We start from the raw sequence: 22,088 nt of genomic DNA on the forward strand, positions 1-22,088 counted from the left end.
TCATCCATGGCTGCCTGCAGCTCAAATCATACCTTACTTCATACCTTGTGTTTCTTTTCTGCTCATTTTACGTTTCTGTCCATACACCAGTGAGCCACTCATGTATCAGTGTTGTTCATTTCACTGTTCAGTTTGTGTTTGAGCACTCTTACCTTGAAACACAGGAGACCGGGAGAATGAAACCAACGAGCAACGACGTGTTCAGCCTGGTTCTGATGCATTAAACGTCTTCAAGTCTGCTGTTTTAGTCACTAAAACCTGTGGAGTGGTTAAACAGCTGTTAAATACAGTTGTGTAAGTGAAGATGGGTGAGATTTGTGAGGAAAAAATAAAACAGTGGGTTTAAACTTAGCTATTAAATGTATATCCTCTGTGTGTGACAAAGTTGGGTTGTGAAGTAGGTGATGTGAGGGGGATGCCATCCCTCTTGTTGACCTGCGATCCCCACTTTCTATCCCTCATAGCAAGCTAGAATCTATGGCCCCGACCATGGCTCAGAAAACTAAAGTTGCCTCCTGTGTTTATTCATACAGTCAGCTCTTTTTTCAGTATGATACTAGATATGGGGTTCAGTGTTAGCAGCTGAAAAAAAGCCGGGACTGTAGTATCTCCCTATTTATTTTTCTTTAGATATAAAATCTGCAAAACATTTTGCTCCAGACTGGGAGCCTGAGGTGGTGTTACAGCACAGGACAGGCTTTGGCTAGCTGATTAGCTTACGTAACTGTTGCAGTAAATATCCCTGCAACGCAACTGACATATGGCTTTGACTTTATGTCAGAACAGTCATTTCTACACTTTCTATAGAAACAATGTATTTTTAAAACCCAATTCATACATATTGCACCTGTAAAGGGTTCTCTCACCCTTTAGCCAAAAGCATATTTGCTTGTAAAGAAACCTTTGCATACCTTTAATGACATACAACTAATATGAAGATTAAGTAATTCTAAATGCCCTCATGCAGACTAAATGTCTGAAACATTCTTAGCAAATCCTAGTGCAAGAGTCTTTGTGCAAACTGATTGTACGTTTGTGATGCAGAACATTTCTTTAGGAATTAAGTGAATATTTGTTCACAGTAGATGAAACTTCTGACAGTTGACGGTGTTAATGGATGTCGTAATATCGTGCCCTCGGGCATTGGATTTATGTACCAGAGCTGATCCGATTTATTGGATTACATTTTTCAGCTCTGTAATGCGCACAACACATTTTTACACCCCTAATCAATGTTGAACATATCCTCTCACCCCAGGATGATGTACAGTCCACCCCAGCTGAATCTCCCCCCACCTTCAAGCCTCCGCCCCCACCAGGGGTGCAGAGGCACCCAAGTAGACGGGAACAGCTCAACAAATGCCCCTCATCTGAATCCTCCCATTCAGGCCTGTACTTCACAGCCCCCACCTCACACAACCACAGCAGGGAGCCAGGACACCCCAACGCCTTGCCCTCACTACACCACAGACATCCCAGGGACCCATCTCGGGACTACGCGGCCGTCAGAAAGCGAGACCCCACGGTACCTTCCAAGAAAGAACAAATAACAGCTGCTCAGTTGTCTATGGTCACCCAGCACAACATCGGCCCTTTCCCCAGGGTCCAGTCCCCCAGCAGAGGCACCAAACCTGCCGCCCCATCCCCTTCACCTCCACCTCCACCTCCACTCCCAGCTCCTCCTCCGCCCCCTTCGCTGCCCCTTAAGCCAGTGTCCATGTCCAAAGCATCGGCCGCCTCCTCTCCTGGCTCTAAACAGCAGTTTGTTACAGTGGAGGTTCACAGGCCTAACGCAGAGCCCGACGTCAATGAGGTGCGCCCGCTGCCCCAAGCGCGAGGTGAGGACTGTAGAGCTCTGACATTTATAAAGGGTCACATTTGAGTCATTATTGTAGTCCCCAAATTAAAGATATAAAATGTAACGAATGCAGTAATGGAAACGAGTGCACGTTTGTTATATATTTTGTTGAGATGTGTACTTACATTATCCTACATTTTTCAAACTTTCAAAACCAGAGAAATCAGTAATTTTATTCGAGGTAATGCTGTGTTTCATTTGGTCACTTGTCTTTAAAAGACGGGAGAGAGTCAGGGAACGTAAACATTACCTCATCAACATGAACAATTACTCTATTCTACTAAGTGTCCCAAGCCAAGCCATGTCAGTGAGTGAGAATGCATCATTGCAGAGCTCTGGAAAGAGTTCACATAAATGGAATGCAGCCAAGATTAATGGTATAAATTCCAAGCGTGTTTTTCCTGCTTTGATTAGTCAAAATGTCTACCGTGAAAAGGGTCTATTGGAATACTTCATCAATAAAACCAAGTTAGAGTGCTTATTGTGATGCTTTTGAGTCCCCCTCATCCTGGACTGAATTATCTTGAATATCTCTGAATGGAATGCAGCCATCATTGATGTCATAAATTCCAACTGTGTTTTTCCTGCTTTGACAAGTCAAAATGTCGCCATCTTTGGTCGGTGTTTAACAATGAAGACAACCGTTAATTCCCATGATTCCCCTCTATTCACAACTTATTCACCACAACAAATTATTTTGAATTACTTATTTCAACAATTTTACACCTGATACCTGTATTTATACTGTAAACCAAGAATAAGGTAGCTTCCCAAATAAGTGACCAACAGAAACCCAACTAACAAAATAAGGCAAACTTATTTGGTATTTTCAGCACATATGTTAAATGTGATCGTTGACCATAAATGTATACACATAGACGCTTTAAAAAACAAATGAAGTATTTCTCAACAAACTTTTCAGCCAAAGTATTTGTCGTGATTATGAAACAAACAGATCAGATACTTCAGTGGGGATTCATCATTTACTGATGGTGTCCAAATTCTGAGGCTTTGCTAATTTTCACTCTCTGCAATAAAAAAAGCAAAAATATGCAGCTTCACTAATGAAGAACATGTGTATGACTATCAAGTGGCATCTTTCCAAATATGCATTTACTTGGGCTTAATGTGCTTAGATGAGCAATTACCCAAACACTGTGTGTGATTGCGGCTTCATGCTTCACTAAAGCTTTTAATCTTGTATTAAATCTTAAAATCAGATCATCATTTCAGAACAAATTCAAAGTCTTACTTTACTTTAACAGTGCAGTTTTTCATTTTTTTTTAAAATTTCTGCTAAACTATAGACTGGCAACCAATAAAAAGGGTTAGCTTCGGTAAAATAAGATTGAGATTCTGATCATCATGTCGTGTGTGCCTGTTTGCTCTCAGGAAGCGCCCTGTCTCAGCTGTCAGACAGCGGCCAGACCCTCAGCGAGGACAGCGGGGTGGACATAGCTGAGTCAGGACACATCAGCAAAGACAGCAGCTCCCATCCCTCACGCACACGCCACCCCCGAGACACGCAGGGGGGCGGGGGGGACAACCCCTCAAAACCGGTGAGGGGGTGATTCAGAACAGCTGTGAGCCAAACATGGAGGGATGAGTGGAATCGTAGTAACACTGAGGAATGAATTCAGTTATGTAGGCGTGTGTATTTCTATCTTTGTGAGGACCAATTTGAGCGAGACTTTTGGAATCCAGGACACATTTTGAAAGTGAGGACATTTTTGAAAATTGAGGACATTGTTGGACAACCTATTTGAAAGTGAGGAAATATTTTGAAAGTGAGAAAAAAATATACAGAAGTACATTTTCAAAACAAAATGTAGATGTTTAGGTTAATACCCAGTTAAAGGTTTCAGGTTAGAATTAGTTTCAGGTGAATGTTAGTTAGGAGGTGGCGAATGCAATAATATATCGCTGTGGGTCCTCACAAGTATAGATGTGCAAACGTGTGTGCGTGCGTCAGCTGGAAAACACTAACCAGTTGATAAATCAATGTCCTTTATTGCTAATTCTCCTCCAGAATCTGTTCTCAAACCTAACGTGATCTCTTCTCTCCTCCCTCTGTTTGCTCACACAGACTGTTTCCTTTGTTTCTCTCATTTGTTTATTTGTCACTCATGTCATTCATTCGCTCACATGCTCCATCATTTGTTTCATCAGTCACTGCAGTGTAGCGTAATGAAACTCTCAAATCGCTCTCTGGTTCTTAATGATTGATAGGAGCAATAACAAGTAAGGATGGGAGAGGTCTGATTGTTTATGATGAGAGAGGGCCGCTGCATTCAGTGCCTGTTTAAGATTGAAATTATTAAGCTAGAAATGCAGAGGCTGGATCAATTTGCATTTTATTGTGAAGGAATAGGGCATTTAACCTGTTTGTTTCTAGCAAGTGTGTGCTGAGAAGAGAAGAAACGTGCTCATGAAAACTTACCTAAATAAACTTGAAGCAACATTATTTAGAACTTCATTTCGTAATGTTGATGCCTAAATACAAACAAAGTGATGGGGGACAAAGTGGCTGAGACAGAGACACTATTCACCTTATTACACTTTACTATTTCACCTAAGACACTGTACCATCAAAATGAATTTGAAGCTGTTATTTTAAGATAAAAAAGTGAGATAATGTCGCTTTAATTAAGACATTTCTTTAAGGGCCTTGAAATAGTTTTCTCAATGTCAGTTTTCTCATGTCAGTCAAATGTCACAGCAGGTTAACTGGTGCAGGATTGTGGGCAGTTGTGGACAAGTTACTGAAGAGAACTTTGCAAGCCACACACTATGTTAAAGAGAAGACCTGAGTGTGAGCGACCAACTCCGTTCCTCTGTTCCTCCATTCCATTAGCTTATGTAGTATTTAGTTAGGTGACTGATTTCTTAGGGAGGGGGTTGACTTGTTCCCCTTATTTGAGAAGCTTAAACAAGTCTTATGGGGTTTCTTGTCCATATTCTAAGATTGATATGTCCAGCATCCATCATAAGAATACAGACTATGATATTCTCATTTCAGAGCAGGAGAGACTTGAAGTTTTCCGCAATTAGATGGAAAAGATGTGTGCCTACTGACTCAGAATGAGTTGAAAAATGTCAGCATATCTTTACTCGTAAAAATCAAATATTGTGTATCCGTAAATGTAGAAAAACTTTTTTTTTAACAAAGAATGTTTTGTTCGCTTTCAACAACTCAGTTCACATGAGGCTTCAGAGCATGGCAAAGGTTGCAGGGTACATTTCTACAAAATACTAACAAAACAATCAGCAAATCAGCATATGCCTTGTTAAAAGTGAGTAAAGGGGTTCTTCAAATGTTTTTTTCTTTTGTCCTCTGACTTGTGAGGCTGTTATAAATAATTGCCCAGGGACTGAATATGTACATGTCAATATAGAGTGTTGGCCTTTATCAGTGTGTTAATTCACTGGGAGAAAACAAAGCTCTTCTTGGTTAAACAAAGACAGGGAAAAAAAATATATGTAGGCATAGAGGGGAAGCAGACACAGGGAGAATGTGTAGTGTTAGGAATATACTCAGGTTTTTAAATATGCATGAGTAATGTTGTTATGTTATAACTTGTGCTCTTCTCCCTCATCACGATAGCCGGGGCTGTTGGAGCCCACGTCCACACTAGTGAGGGTGGCAAAGAGTGCCAGCACCCTGGGTATTGCCATTGAAGGTGGAGCCAACACTCGCCAGCCACTGCCAAGGATTGTCACAATACAGGTGAGTCAGCATAATGTTTAAAATAATGCCTCCACTAGACTCACCTCTACTTCACCCTTTCTCCTTTTTGACATGCGGTCAGCTCCATTTTGCAGAATATTCTCCTCATATTCTCAGCTGGGGTTATCACATCCTGGGTGCCTTGTTTGATTCTCAGTGATGGCAGCACGCGCCTACATTCCAGGTGGGATTTGACATCCTTTAAAATTTTTATATGGATTCACATGGAGATTCCTGCTAATTTAACTAGCAATAAGCATGGGAGATTACACTATATAGCACATTTTATATGAATGCTAAAGTGTGGCTCTGGTCAGGTTTGTAATGTTGAGTTAAATGATTTAATTAGAGTGAACAGAGTCACATCAGCAGTCGCAGCACGTCTGCATTTAGCAAGACTACATTGAAAGCTAGTATATGGCCGGACAGGGTATGTTCAGTGTGCTATACAGTCCAGATTGCTACAAAGATATTGGTAGTTTCTATAGGATGAATTCTTGGATATTAAATGTTCATCTGCAGTAAGGGTTCAAGCGATGTCTACTGATTTGGCACGGAATACCATGATGAAAGATGCTGTTTTTTTGGAGGGGCATGATTACTTGCCCATTCGACAAAGTACAGTAGTAACATGCTGTCCTGTGTTTATTACGTCATTCTGCATTCACCCCCCTCATAGTTATTGTTAGGTACTAGTTATTGTGTTGATTTCCATTTTTTACTACATCAGGACGCTGTCAACCTTGCTCAAGTGAATAGGGTAAATCCTCACCAGCTCACTGCTGTTGTTACCACTGCTTACCACAGTCACTATGACAGCGACCTCCAACTGTCTCACCCAGCCAAGAAAACTTTACAGGAAAATCTACTCTCACATGCCTGCCAGGCAAGCTACTGATAGACAATTTTATAGCCAACACTTTGATGTATGTGTCTCTCTGAACTACAGAGCTGTTGCCTCTGTCTCTTGCCAAAGGACTACAGTAAATTGTAAATGTAAATGAGCTTATTACTAAGTCTGATACAGCTAAGAAGCTGTGCGCTGTCCGTGTCAACTAAACAAATATATAAAAAAAAAAACAATGTTCTCTTCATCCATCTTTGACTTTTGCTTTCATTTCGATCTCGACTGAACATCTGTAAAGTTTCGTTACCAGTGTTGGAAACAAACCTTTTCATCTACCAGCCACTTTCCTTTTTTCAGCTGCAAAATAATGAAAAAAGATCCACAATATTTGAGTAATAGGGTTTAAGGAAGATACAGACATCCTCTCTTTCTCCCACTCACAAAACAGAAACTCCATCCGCATTTGGCACTTGGTAGGTGGCTTTTAAATCACGTTATGATGATAGAGGGTAAGTCGCCCATGGCTGTCAGTGATCATTCACCGACCCAAACCTGTCTAGAATTTTCTGCAGTGGCCTCGGTAATGTTTCCTCTTAAAGTGTCCTGAAGTGGCACATCACATGACCTGGTTAAGCCATATTTGAGTCAAACATGTACCACACTTTCCATTCATATCTTAGATGTTTTTGTTAGAACGAAACCTTTAATAAAGCAGAAGCCTTCAGTCATCAGACACTAGTATCCAAAACCAGCCACTAAAAGATCTGAAATGAGCAGCAATCAATAATGGGAAAAGCTGTAAAGCCTCCCTGAGGATGTAACTGAGGACTGTTTGTGTCTATTAATTTTGAAAGAGCACCGACCAATAGTGTAACTGCATCACTCAGTCATTTAGTAAGTCAGGGACAGACTTTTGTGTTAATAGGCCTGGCCGTGCTTTGGTGCAATCCGGCCAACCACGGAATATTCAGATGTCCTGGCTTGCAGAGTGAGATCCAGATATTGATAGCTTAACTAGAAATGACAGGTAAGTCACCTCTGAACAAAGCTTTCACTGTGGCTGGGTGTGCATATATCTGTCTAGAATGGTAACTTTGCAAGTCAACAAAGCCTTGTATTAGCTCAGCACTATCTTTTGCACTAACCATGACATAACGATGGAGAAGAAGGGAGTTATAATTTACAGATCAGTGCAGTGAGCAGCCACAGACTTCAGTCCACACCCCCTTCAAAGCCGTCTCTCAGCCTCCCACTCCACAGAGGTGGTGATTGAAATAAAAAAGGGTTGCTGATTGCGAGAGGAGGGATAAAAGGATTGGAAATCAGTGCATTCAAAATCAAAGAGTGCACTGGAAGAAAGTGTGAAAGAAGGATGCAAAAGAGGGGAGAGCAATATGAACAAGGGGAGGAGAATTTGTACAGATGAGGAAGTGGTTGTGTGCTGTGTTTCACTGTTTGGTTGGAAGGTCATTGCTGGAAGGATGCATTAGGACCAAGTAAACAAATGTGTTTTTATTCCCAAACTCAGTTGCTCCCATTTGTGCCTGTGATACAAATCCATAAACAAAGACAGGAAGATGGGATATCAGGTGTTCCCCCCTTTGAAACGATTTATCTGATGCATCTGTGTCTAATTTTGTCTCCTGAAGGAAGACGGCAGCTTGCCTAATTTTATTTCTGAGCTGCTTCTTTGTACTCATTCACTCAGATATTAAGAAAATAATTTAAGAATAAGGAAGGCCACCAGTGCAGCTTTGTATACATTCATGCGATTGCCACCCTGTAATGTAAGTCGGGACGTAAGCGCACAAAACAAGAAAGTAACACCTAAGAAATGAAGCTACTGAGTCGTCTCTGTCCCCATCAATACCTCTCCAGCTCACAGACATTTGACTGAGAGACTATTACCCCTTTCACGTTGAACAAAAAAATCAATTAACGCCCACTTCTAACTTCTAACTTCAGGCTTTTGTCTTCATTAGGAAAACGTTCAAACAGCATTCATTTCCAGGTCGAATGACTCTGCAGTAGTCATATGTAATTATATGCTCCAGCTCTGAATAACTGTGATAAAAAACACCTGGATGGATAACTCATTTTCTTCCCTCCTCCATCACAATGCTGGCAGGTGAATACTTTCCACCCATCCCTGTACAGCAGCGCTCCGACCTCAGTCAGTCAGTGTTGCCTTAGAGGGAGAGACTGAAAATAAAAGATTAATTTTTTTAAAGTGACCAGTTAATTTGTTACTGGCCTCCGTGTTGTCTCTGCCACTGTTTTCTCTTTTTCTGGCACATTTTTGTAATGTTGAATATGATGCCAGGGAAAAAAGCTGAAGGTGAAACTTGTTATTTTAAGTGGGTTTACCTGCCTTTAAAAACAAAAACAAAAAAAAACAATCTGCATATTTATGCTAGTTTTGATGCAAACATGGAATTATAAAGATAAAAAGAAAGCTGATTGCAATGCATAATTGCGAAGGGAATTGGTGCTCTTTCACTAGGAACAAAGACACGAGGAGGTCTGAAACAAAACTGAAATTAATTTCATGAGTTCAGTCTAACAGAGTTAAAGTTAATTCAAAACAGTTGATTAGATTAAAACTGTCGCTTGCTATCCACAGAATGCATAGGTGTCATCAATCAAGTTCGGCTTGCTGAGCTGCAACCTCAACGGGACACAAGCGAGACAAAGCCACGAGTTACACGATACCACTGCTGCATCCCTGAACAATAACACTGTGTAGCTTCACAGTTATTAAGAGACATTAATAACATGTCAGCCTCGAGGTCATTGTTACAGATATGGAGGGAGACTATCTGCACGTTCAAGTTTCAAGGTGAAAAAGTGAGCAGTAAAAACTTTGCTCCGTCAGAGGGGAAAGCTAACTCAGTGTTATTAGGCCCTTGAGCAAGGCACACAACCTCAGCACTTCCCAGAGTCAGGAGCAGGCGTCAGGATGATAAATGTGCTTTGAAAAAATTCTTTAATTCTGTACCTGGCTTTCTGATGGGCATCAGTTCTATCCAGGGGACATGATGGCATCACATCAAACACAGTGGCCGGTACAATATACCGTCTCTCTGCAGCGGTGGAAGTAACACAGCAGAACCCTCTGGCTTCTGTATTACCTATCTCTCTGGGCACAAGGGCTCTCACCTCAGGTCGCCTCAATCATACCTGCTGAGGATGAAACACAGACGAGTAGGGCCGCTGCTGGGCCGGCCAGTCATTATCGGTCAGCATCGCGTCTCCTGAGGCGACAGCCCCTTATCACTGCCATCTTCCCATCAGGACACTCCACTAGCTCAAGGTAATTGTTGTAGGCTCAGTAAATAAGAGGTGTGATGATGCCGTCCTGTCTGGAGGCTGCTGCTGGTGTTTTAAGCCATCCAAGTTGCACATAATGAGGTCAGCTGTCAGAGCTTAGAGGTAAAACATGGAACTGATACAAAGGAAAACATGGCTCCTAGTTTTACGTGATGATGAGACCACAAGAAAGTGGAACCTGTGACTTGTTATTTATAGACATGTTGTTTGATCTGAGGTTTAGATGAAGTTTAAAGCAGCAGTAGTGTGTTTTTATGGATACTCGGTGGCAGAAGGAGTCCATAACAAGCTGAGAGATAAACTGCTCTAGTCGTGTCTGTATGTTCTCCCTGTGGATCAGAAAATGAGAAGTAATTTAACGATAGCCATGGCTGATGTTTATCTGTTGTGTCACACTAATTTTGTGCCGGCGCACTCATGAGCTACTGGCTCGTGTTATCCCTGCCATCCGTTTGTTTGGCTCCTGAAAAATTCTCCTCATTGAGTTGGCAGTCTTGATTATTTCAGGAATTTTTGCCTTTTTAACGGTAATGTTAAGAAGGGCTGACTGGCTGTAATGACTTTCTATAATGAGGACTAGCTCTGTCCATAGGGACTTGGCTTGGGGACTTGATTCAAGGTTCAAGTCCCACTTGGACCGAAAAAGTATGATGTGGACTAGTAGTTGGAGAATGCTAGTTCACATCCTGGGCAATGCAGAGGTGACTTGAGCAAGGCACCGGCCCATAACAGCTTGTTGGGCGCCGTAGCATGTGTGGCAGCCCCTTCACTCATCTCCTCTACACTGCGTTTGTGTAATGTGAGTGGAAAAAGGATTTCCCCTTGCGGGATTGCAAATAGTATATCAAAAAAAGAACATCTGCTACAAAAAGTAGTATTTATAAAGCATTTACCAGGGCAAGTGAGAAATACGTGTTTGAGTCTGTTTTTCCACCAAACTCAGGACGGATTAAAGGGCTCCTCCTCATACTTTAAGCACAGCGCTGAACAGTTTGTGAGTTGTCTTTACTTTCCGCTACTGGTGGAGTCATGAAAGCTTTGAGTCATTAGTCGACTAGGGGTATGGAGGATGTATTTTGGAAGTAGGCAAGCCGCACTCAGTTGTGTCACCAGCAAACTGTGATGTTTCAAATGTTTAGCCCCAGATGCCCAAGCTGCACTGACATAGTTCCAGATACAGAACTATGCAGTACAGTGGTACAAGAGTGATTGCATTTTGCCTCTCAACATGAAGAACTCACTATTTCTTGCACAACCACTTAATGCTGGTAATGGATGTCAATCATCCAGAGCAGAGACATCCAAATTGAATGTATTATGAAAGTGATTTAGACAAAAGCTGTTCTAAGCTTGCGATTAAAAATGGGGAGACTGCTGCTGATTTCCACTTCAGACTGGAGTGTGGGAGAGAACAGCAGCCGTGACTTCATCGCCTGTTTCTGTCCTTTGGGTGTGTAACCTTAGAGGAGAAGTAGATAAGGTGAACAAATATGACTTTTTATCAGTTTTGTTCCAGTAATGCTGGCATAAAGTATTCTGGAGATCTACTTCATTGAATGAGAGCTCCAGAGCACAGGGAGGCCTTAGACTCCACTTCAAACAGTTCAGCAGTTCAGACGGTGGGCAAGGAGCCTGAAATTGACAGCCTTCCAGAGTTATTATTGATACTGGTGGGACTTTTTGGGCATGAATCTGCTGGTTCTTTCCCAGTCTTCAGATTTTGCTGCCAGCGAGCAGAGACTTACCCAAGAAATGAGACATCATGAGTCCTGTACCTCAGGGTGTCAGTAACAGACGGCAGTTTTCTAATCACATATGAAATGTGTGAGGATATAGCTGCTTAAGGTTGCCTCGAAAGCCTTCATTTTTGTTGACCACACATCTGAACATGAGGCTGCATACACTTACTGCGGAGCCTTCGCTGTGTGCTCTGAGGGGCCCGACTGCAGGGGTGTATGTAGGTCTATTTATGTGTCCGTGTGGCTATGACTGTGTTTCTCTTTGAAAGGGCGCCTCTTTCTGTATTCTAATGAAGTACCTGTCACATCTATAGAGGACGTATAAAATTGAACTTGGGCATCGAAAGAAACCTAACAAGCTGAGAGACAAACTGCTCTAGTCGTGTCTGTATGTTCTCCCTGTGGATCAGAAAATGAGAAGTAATTTAACGATAGCCATGGCTGATGTTTATCTGTTGTGTCACACTAATTTTGTGCCGGCACACTCATGAGCTACTGGCTCGTGTTATCCCTGCCATCCGTTTGTTTGGCTCCTGAAAAATTCTCCTCTTTGAGTTGGCAGTCTTGATTGTTTCATGAATTTTTGCCTTTTTAAAGGTAATGTTAAGAAGGGCTGACTGGCTGTAATGACTTTCTATAATGAGGAATAGCTCTGTCCATAGGGACTTGGCTTGGGGACTTGATTCAAGGTTCAAGTCCCACTTGGACCAAAAAAGTATGATGTGGACTAGTAGTTGGAGAATGCTAGTTCACATCCTGGGCAATGCAGAGGTGCCTCTTGTTTATTTGCGTTTAATAGACCAGAAACAGCGGTCTGTTTGGCAGGACAGCCTTGGACCTGGACTGCAGTTTTGATATAAACTTCATTTTTTTTCTTTTTGAGATTTTTGCCATTATGCTTCACTGACAAAGATTTCTTTCAAAGATAATTACAGACCAAACACATGCTGCTGTTCTAAATAAAATGTCTGACCTTAAAGACTTCTGCTGCAATGAAAAATGTTGTCTCTGCTGCAAAGATGGCAACCAGAAATGACGCGTGTTCCAGCTTGGTATGGTTAAATCGAACTGTGGTGTAGACAAAACAACCAGACTGAGAGTGCCTGAAATGAAAGATCTCTGTTCATAGCGGATGCTTGTGTGGTTCATTTGTTTGTTGAGCTTATGTCATGCTATAAGTATTTAAGCAGGGAAACTCAGTAATGTTATCACATTATAACAGCATAAAATGAGTGTTTTTGACCGGTTTATGGTTGTTCATCATCATTTTTGATACACGAGTTTCATTTGCATTCTCTCTTTACAAGCTCTCTGAGACACCAGAGGAGATAAATACACACATAAGGCACGTTAAAGTGCAAAAAATAGCTGCTCTGTTGACGTTAGCGGCACTGTCTCAGGCATGTGTGAGCTGACCAATCAGAACAGACTGGGTTTGAGGAAGGTGTGTCTTAAAGAGCTAAGACAGAGCATTTCAGGCAGAGGGGGAGCACAGTGCTGCAGCGGTGGACAGAATGGGAAAAACTGATGTGTTTTTGAGCATCCAAGGATGTAAACCTATTCTTGTAGTAATCCAAAATAGAATCATCAACCTGAAAAGGAGCATAATATGTATTAAAGTTCTCTTAAATTCACATTTTCTCCATATTTGTGTCTCTGTCTCACAGAGAGGTGGATCAGCTCATAACTGTGGCCAGCTGAAGGTGGGTCAGGTGATCCTGGAGGTGAATGGAGTTTCTCTGAGGGGCCGTGAGCACAGGGACGCCGCACGCATCATCGCTGAGGCCTTCAAGACCAAAGAGAGGGACCACGTGGACTTCCTGGTGACCGAGTTCAATGTGGCGCTATAGCTGAGTGGAGGAGGAGAGCGGACGATGACAAGGACAGCACCAAGAGAAGGAGGAGAGCTGGAGGACAACGTGAGGGCATGGAATCCAAGGGTCTATTTATTCAAATGGCACAACTCTTTTAGATGGACATCAACAAACCAACTGATCTCTGAGCCCTTCTCCTCTCCCGTTAAAACCCCAACTTTGAGTCTGGACACATGGCGCTCAAATTTACAAGGTATATCTTCTGCTGTGGACTTCGTTCAGGATTCTCCTCAACGTGTTACCTCCCCACTGTGAGACTTTATGCACTAAAACGGAAAGTAGTGAAACCTATACCTTTTGTTTGTTCTCTCAGTGTTAAAAAACCCACTGGAACGTCTCGTAGCACTCCCACGTCCCACGGTCTGTTTATTTTATGTATTCGTTGCTTCTGTCTGAGAGACAACTGCACACCTGAGACTGATTCATGCTCGACTTTACAAGCTTGGATTTGTATATGTAAAAATGAACAAATGTAGATACAGATGCATATATACTGTACACATTAAGATATTCCTATATGAATTATAAAACCCGTAACCTCTGTTGCATCATCAACATATAGTATATATATATATATATTTCAGAGATGATGATAATTCAGGCCACAAATTTTACAGTGATGCTACTGGCCTGTCTGTGTATTGACACCCTTTCACAAAAAAAAAAAAAATGGATCAAATCATGTCAGAATTGCAAAAATTTACATTACATGCTCATCTTTGTTTGATCAGACATCAAAAAAGACACATGTGAGTGTAATACATGTGAAAAATGGCAATCTCCATATGCTTATCACACAAATGTGCATAATTTCCTGTTTCCTTTTTCTCGTCTCAATGTGTATGCTGTTTGAGTACACTTAGCAAGCTACATTTGAAAATCCTGTTTACGTGTGAAAACACCATGCTGCATCGTTTCCTCTTATTCCCTCATGCGCGTAGAGGCAATCTGAATCCAGTGCGGGAAAGGCGGACCCCCCCCCACTAATTATTAACACTAATCTACAGGAAGGCAATTACAGGAAAGTAAGTAGTAAACAACAGTTTAAAGTAAAAGATGGTCCTGCGTTTCAAATACATGGATCAACTTGGTCATCGAACAAGCCAGGGTGTGTGAGCACCATTCATATTACTGTTTACTTACTATACAGTGAATATTTAGGGTTAGGGCTTAAAAATGGCAGTCATAAATCATTTTAGATTTGTTTGATTCCATGAAAGACTCAAGGATTAAAACGTTAAGACACTTAAGAGGAATGATTCCGACCACACACTACAACACAAGGCTTCTGTCTTCAGGTTCATTCAGTTCAAGAGAGCAAATTTTAAAAGCTCAGATTTAATTTGTTGGAAAAAAAAAAGCTGGATCACAGATATGTTTTCAGAGTTTTTAGTGGAGGTACCCTCAGAGGGGATAAAGTCCCTCAGTTTTTCCCTCAGACTGTTCAGCTCAGCTTTGTCCCGCTCCTACTCCCAGCGCTGAATAACAATTGATAATTTTATTTTGTAATTTCATAGTTTTAATTATTTTCACCCCGGGGGTCTTTCTGAAGCCTTGCTCAGTGCAGCAATTACGCCCAAGAGGGGAGTAATGAGTCATTTAGAGGACGACACAGCCAAAGACTTTAGAAACACTCCTCCACACACGCTCAAACATGGAACGTGTGTGTGCACGCACGCATTTATCCATTTATGGAAAAGCAATTAGGAGATAAGCAATCAGGTAGAGTGAGAGATGGAGCGAGAGAGAGGAAGAATAAGAGTGAGAGAGTGACTAAAATAATGAGCGAGACGGGATTGTTGTTGTGGGGATGATTTGCTTCCTCTCAGGAAGAGTGGAAGCATGGGGAGGATGTACAGCAAACATCCTCCGTGTGTCACTCCAGAGACTCGCATTAGGCTGCAGGTAGGAATAGGAAGTAATTGGAGTAATTAATCTGAGCGTAGTGTGTGTGTGTGTGTGTGGATGTGTGGTATGTGTATGTTTAATGCGAGCAGTGTGTGGCTGTCTGCGGTTAATGGATGAAAACAGAAAAAAAAATAGGCTCAAAACAAGGAGACGGCAAATAAAGACAGATGTAAATTTCATGAAGGGGGCTGCTGTACGAGACGCACGAGGAAGTGGACTTCGCATTTTGAAGAATGCCAACAGAGCAGCTGTGTGAGAAATTGCTATTAGACAGTCCTTAATCATTCCGGTGACAACTGAGAGAACATGCTTTGTTTTTACATCATATCCCAGCTGTCTATCTTCAAAATGTCAAACCTTTAATGAATGAAAAAACAAATGTTAGGGATGCGCTCGTAGGGTTTTTAAAGGTCATGCCCATTTCAAGTATGTTTTCACCCGTAATGATCCTGAGATATATTTGTGTTTGGCTCTTAATGAGGAAGCTCGTCAGCCTGGTCAGTCTTTAGTTTGATGAACAATGGAAAATAACTGCCTCAGTTGTCCTTGCTGGAATATGTTTATTTCAACAACACAAATCTGAAATCTGAGATTATTTTAGTACAAATGGCATGCCCATTAACAAAACATATTCTTACACGTGTCAGCTTCACATGGTACCAAAGCTTTGAAGAAATCCCACCAAATGGGAGGTTCTGACCCATTGTTTTCCTCAATGCATATAATGAAGGAGAAGAATTTCTAATGTCTTTAGTTTCTCTACCAGACAGCCTGACCCTCCTCAAACAAAGTATGCCAAGTGTGAGGGTTCCAGAGGCCCCAGCCATGACAGCGCATACTCATACATTGCTTCACATCCAATGAATTTTTATTTCCCAGTTCTGTTGCTGATTTTGCTGCCGAAATTGATTTTGGTCACTAAACGGTAAAACTGAACTCCACGAGCTGACATGTACACCCTTTTCACATATATTTTTTTTATCAGATTATGTTGTTCATTCATTCTTGTTTCATTTTGAGTTGTTTCTGTCAACTTGATGGTGCAATATGTACCCTTCTTTTAGCTCTCGTTTGGCCCCAACCAGCTTGTGCGAAAAATTACTGGCTCTTAAGCTGCTAGATGTTCAACTTTTTTACCAGTGAATTGCAAGTTTTTTACATATTAGTTGTTTGGTGCTGGGAAGGTAGCATACAGTTGTTTAATCAGACCTTGTTTACTGAATACTGCTATGAGATTTAGTGTACTGACAGAAAGAAAAGTAGAGGCAAGACAATTGCATAAAATGTCAATGGTAATACGCAGTTACGTACATGCAAATTTGCCCGGGTGGTGTGAACTGATGCAGAGAGACATCTGTGCAAGTTGAAAATGTTTGAACCTGTGACGAGCGTATAATCATGAATCTGCTTTGTAAATATACAAGGATGAAAGGAAAAAGGAGAGAGACCGGATGGAAATAACAGAAAGAACCAGAGTTTCTGGTGAGTTCTTAGTTTAGTCAGAGGCTGAGCTGAACACAAACGCACAGGTACCTATGGTGTGTATCAGTGTACCAGGGTGCTTGCTTACATACGTGGGTACTTTTGGCTGTTCGGAGGTCAAGCAGTCAAACTTGCCAGAAAATATTTGCTTGTCTGTCTGTCTGAACACACAGTGGACCATACAATAAATGTGCTTTTAAACCAAAACAATGCGCAAAAACAGGCTTAAACAACTCAGTAGAGCTCCAGAGTGGGCGATTATTCTGTGTTCCCGTGTTACATTACAGAGAGTCATTTTATTAAGATTAAAAACATTCATTCACGCAGCTTTAAAGCGAGGATCAGAGCATAACCAAACTAGGCCTCCATACAGCAAAAACCTTGTTCTAACAACAGACAGAATTCCTGCCTGCAGCTAAGATATCTTCAGTTTTGGATATGGTCATGTCTAATTCAAAAACCCTTTTTATGTTAACTTTTCCATCTAACAGTCTTCCCTTTTCAGCTACCATACATTTCAATTCAATTCAGTGTTTTGGGCACAGAGTCAGGAGACAAATGCATATAGTGTCTGTATATTATAGGACCACAACTCAAGACAAAAGTACATTTGTTGTGGCCGCCTTGAAAACTAGAGTTTCATGAATGTTTCAAATCCTCTCTGGCTCACAGAACGAGAAGTTAAAAGGCGGTCGACATAAAAGCAGTGGCATGATACAACTGAAGAAGTGAACGAAGAGGAGATCAATCCTCTGTGTGACTGGTGTTTTGCAGATTATTAAAAGACAGTCTGCTGCTGTAAATCCTCCCAAATCTCAGCAGTTAATGCTTTAACAGTAACTCTGGCCCTGTTGCAGGATTTAGATCACATTTTATAGGTGATTCTGTCGATTTATAAGTCAAGAGAATTGATTAAAAGCTGCTGTATTAAACTCTCGAGCCAGTTTCTATCTGAGGGAAAGTGGAGATGCCCTCATTTATACAAATATCTGTCTTCTAAGATTACGGAGGCTTCTGAGTGCATCAGTTAATTTGATTTGGAGGCATGTTGAACGGCTGCCTTCTCGGGGACGTGATCAAACAATATCTGGAAAATTACGTATTCACTACAGCCACCGTGAGGCTTAACATTTAGGATGCACCAGCGTATGTGTTGGTGTGTACATGAGTGTGTATGTGTGAAAGGCATGAGGAGGTAGATAAGAATACAGAGACAGAGAGAGAGAGATCCAGACAGATGAGAGCTGCTGTGCGTCCTCTCGGTGGAATAACTCTCCGTTAAACAATCTAATCGGGAGGCAATCGCAGCCACAGAGAGGAAGAATTTTCTTTTTCTGAGATGAGAATTCAGGTCTCGCATGACACTTCTCTTCTGGGAGGGGAGAGGAGATGAGGTGGCCAACCTTTAGATGCAAAATTATATAAAGGGTTCAATCTGTCCAGTGAGAAGTGCATAGAATATCTTTACGTTTGATTTCATTTGGATTCACTTTCAGGCAATTTCCCTTTCAAGTAATCTTAAGGACAACTTTTTTATTTAATGTGCTGAGGGAGCTCTCCCACTACGAAGGCTATTAAAGCCCTTTGGATTGACTCAAAAATGCAAACTGCACAAGGCATCCTAATCTAATAACATTTTATAATACCAACAGAATAGCTACAGTACAAGAAACATAGAGGATGTTTGTTTTTTTTTGTTTTTTTTACAAAAGCCTCTTTTCATTTAAGAGACAAGACAAATATATTGTCCTTATTCTCGACAAATCCCTTGAAAAGACCAACAATGTGCTATTCCAGGCCGCTCTCACTCCTAATGTGTCAAATACAGCAGCCTGCTCAGTTGCCCTACGCTTCTAAGTGGAACGCTGTGAGCCCTCCAGTGTTGTGGTTCCTCCAGCTTCCAGCTTAATAATAAAAGTGTCTGTGGCCCTGTGGTTTGTATGTCTGCAGATGTTGCATCTTTCCTGACGGAGACACGGGCCAACGTGAGGCGACGCAGCTGTCCGCTTTCATTGCAGCTTGTTCTGTGATGTTGGTTTGGTGTGTCTGGGACCAAAAGTCCATGCTCGGGGGAGATGGTGGACGGGTGGGTCATATATGGGGCTTTCCTAGTTGCGTGACCAAGACACAACATTGAATTGTTTTCAAGATAAGAAACAAGGTTGCACGAGTAAGTTAACTTCAATAGATTACGTAACCAAATTTATACAATGAACATTATATTATCTCTTTTCCTGAACCTGACAAGTTTTCTTGTGCCTAAACCTAACCAAACTGTGACTGTTAGACTACATTAATAAAAGTCTAAAAGTCATACTACATCACACTATGTCGAATGTGTGTCAGAAAGCATTTTTTTGAAAGTTTAACTGGTCATTGAAAGTAGTTTTTGTGCTCAGCTTGACCGGCTAGCCCTAGTAGGTGGTGGAGTGACACAGTTTGAGGCTTAACAGGACGGACACAGCGTCTGCGTGAGAGTCTTGCTCTTCATTTCGGCATCAATGTCAACAGGGGAGAGCAGCCACACACATTTCTCTGCAAAAATAGACCTAAAAAAGGGGCCTGTATGCAGTCATATCGACATCATACCAGCGCTTCACTACAGTTTTAATGCCTGTATCTGTAGAATATGTCGCAGACGTGGAGAGATTACACACAGCCGGTGAGGGGAGGCACACTCTCTTCTCTTTTTCTCCCTCCCTCTTTTTCGGGGGGGGGGGGGGTGAAGGAAAATCATGTCATCATTTATTAACAGGACACACACGCCGGTGATCGATAACAGCACAGCGCCGCTGCCGCGACTCGTTAAACAAACAGCCTGTGTGGACAAAGGGTAAGGACACTAGTGACCAAGCTGCTGTATTTGACGAGCTGGGAGTGAGAACGTGTTGGTTGTTCAATCTTTCAATACTTTGCAACTACTCTACCCTTTCTTTGGTCTCAGCCCCGGGCACCTCATTGGGACCTACAGAAGATGTACATTTTCAAAGAATCACAGATATATATATGAATATATACTATACCATATAATTTAAAGGAAAAAAAAACATCTGTAATTTCCTAAAACAGCTGGGCACTGTTTTCAGTAAATGATACTCACACAGGAGGAAATAGTGAGTATTCCAGCTGTAGTACAGTGTACGTGTAATTGGGTCTTAATAAACTACAGTGTATGTTCATGTCAGTGAGGGATCATGTTACCAGGTGCAAGAGTGCAGCTCACTGGTGTGTTTTTGAGGAATAAGATCAGGTTTTGAACACAAAGACCATTCTTGTTACTAAAATGAATTCATTTTTTTTGTTGTCTCTCCATGGGACTTTAAAATAAAGCCTTAAACTTTGACAAAAGAAGACAAGCATCCCAAATGTTAAACGTTAGCAGCCACACAAGAACTTTGCCTAAAGATAAAGGCTTAAGTTGTAGAATTCAGAATTATTTTCCGAAGCGTCTCGCCAAAGAATAACTGGAGAGTTATTCTGACTAGTTTTATCCATTCATATTAGTACAGGTAAAGTATTAATGTTCTATATGGAGCCCTTATATATAGTCAAATACAGCCTGTTTCCAGTGTGTGAGAAGTTGAGATTTTGGAGATGCGTGGTTATCACAACACATTTTATTGAAGTTCAACTGAGGTAAACATTTTCCACTGACCTGAGAGTCACACCTTCACTCACTGCAACAGCTGCATGTGTCCATGAATGCCAAAGTTCCCCTGAACAAGACACTGAACCCCCACCCTGCTGCTGGCTGTACCGCGCTCAGGTGAAATGTAGATAAATGCAAACATGTCCCAGAGACAGTCAAATGTGAACGCTTATGAACAAAGCTCTGCAGGAAGAGAAACAGCCATTATTGTATTAACCCTTCATCTATTTATCGACACATTTATAAACCTTATTATAAGCGCCGAATTGTCCCTCCTCATCACATCAACTTCCCGAGAGTTCACTTTAAAACGAACTCATCTCGTCGACACATGTCGATAGCGGCTCAGCCCTCTCTTTGACCTGATATTAAAGGGCCATCCAGGAGGGAGGGATGATTGAGGGCAGCGATGGAAGCTGCTGACAGTCTCATTAATCAGACACAGAAACAGAGAGGTGCTGGCCTTGGCTCTGACACAAGACACGACAGCTAAGACACTGACTTGTTGCTCGCACTGTAGCAAAGTGCAACAGTTTGCCCCCCCTGCACCCCCAAACCACTGCTTACCCACAAAGGTCAGCCTCATCAAGCACCCACCACCCCCTGTTGACTCTATTGGTAATGTTTATTTGTTTCACTGTGTGTGCCTCCTGCTTTATTAGCTGCACAAGTCAATTTAGTTGTTCATTTCCCCAACCCTGCGATGCTCTCCAGCTGCCTCCTTTTGCTTTGTATTCCTGTCAGTCAGTCAGTCAGTCCATCTGTCTTTTCGCCTGCTTCCTGCACATTTTAACGAGGAGTGTTGTACAATGACATGCTATTTATACAGAAAGTGTGTTTAATTTTTCAATAAAGATAACTGCACAAAAACTTGCAAGCTGCCTGCTTTTATTTTGAAGTGGGAAACATGGCATTGTGGAGGGGCGGTCACATCATGCTGGTGGGAGGATGTTTCTCATGGTGTTCGGCCCTTTTGCTCCGATGGCGGAAGGTCTTAAAGCCCCCCTCCGGTCAAAAATATCTTTGTCTTCTTGCTCCTACAGTTGAATGTTCGGGCTTTGCTGTGTAGAATGATGTATGTGCAGAGTTTGACACTAGAAGACTGATTTCACATTAATTTGTTCGAAGTGTAAATCACTAAAAATCCCCCAAAATTAAGAGGCGGGGCCTATGAGCATGATTTGTGACATCACAAATAGTTTGGAAGCCAATCCTGGTCCAATATTCAGCAAGTGTGATGTGGAAACTTGAAGCCTCCATTACACATACACTGAGAATAGACTTTACACGCATGCTAGAAGTGATGCGATAAGATGTGTTCTTACATGCGCCAAATCAGAATCTAACTTTTTTTAACTTGTACAAAGTGGCTCCGCCCGCTGTAAAGAGTCTACTCTGCCAGAAATATAACAGAAGTTGTTTGTTTTTTTCGACTTTATTGAGAGAATATTTGTGTTTCCAATTCAGTGGATTCCAGCTGTCTGTCTCTTTTCAAACACCTGTCACTTGTCTCAATAACTTGTTGTTTCCAGCCTTTTAACCACCAGCAATTCCTTAAATCTTTCCAAATCTCCAGTAAAACAGTTGTGTTGGGTCTGTGCTGCCACTGCCATCTTCCTGTCCCTCCAAGAGGCAACGTCGCCTGATTTTACACTCATGCGAGGCAAACGTGTG

At 41.7% G+C, this 22,088-nt stretch overlaps 1 protein-coding gene across 4 annotated transcripts in view; it reads left to right on the top strand.

Moving 5' to 3' along the window:
* Window positions 1–21,291, top strand: part of whrna (whirlin a) — a 167,542-nt gene extending 146,251 nt beyond the window's left edge. The window contains exons 9-12 of one of the 4 annotated variants that reach the window (XR_003986236.1): window positions 1,259–1,838; window positions 3,251–3,417; window positions 4,565–4,670; window positions 5,463–5,575. Coding sequence is in view for 3 of the 4 variants with exons in the window: in XM_030436155.1 (XP_030292015.1) it covers window positions 1,259–1,838; window positions 3,251–3,417; window positions 5,463–5,585; window positions 13,169–13,351 (1,053 nt within the window). In the remaining variant the exon portion in view is untranslated. Of the gene's footprint in view, window positions 1–1,258; window positions 1,839–3,250; window positions 3,418–3,944; window positions 4,671–5,462; window positions 5,586–13,168 lie in introns of those variants that run through there. The other 3 variants (XM_030436155.1, XM_030436156.1, XM_030436157.1) reach the window with 3 other exon arrangements.
* Window positions 21,292–22,088: the final 797 nt, after the last annotated feature.

Source organism: Sparus aurata, chromosome 12, assembly GCF_900880675.1.
Source record: "Sparus aurata chromosome 12, fSpaAur1.1, whole genome shotgun sequence".
In the NCBI taxonomy this organism is placed as follows: Eukaryota; Metazoa; Chordata; class Actinopteri; order Spariformes; family Sparidae; genus Sparus; species Sparus aurata.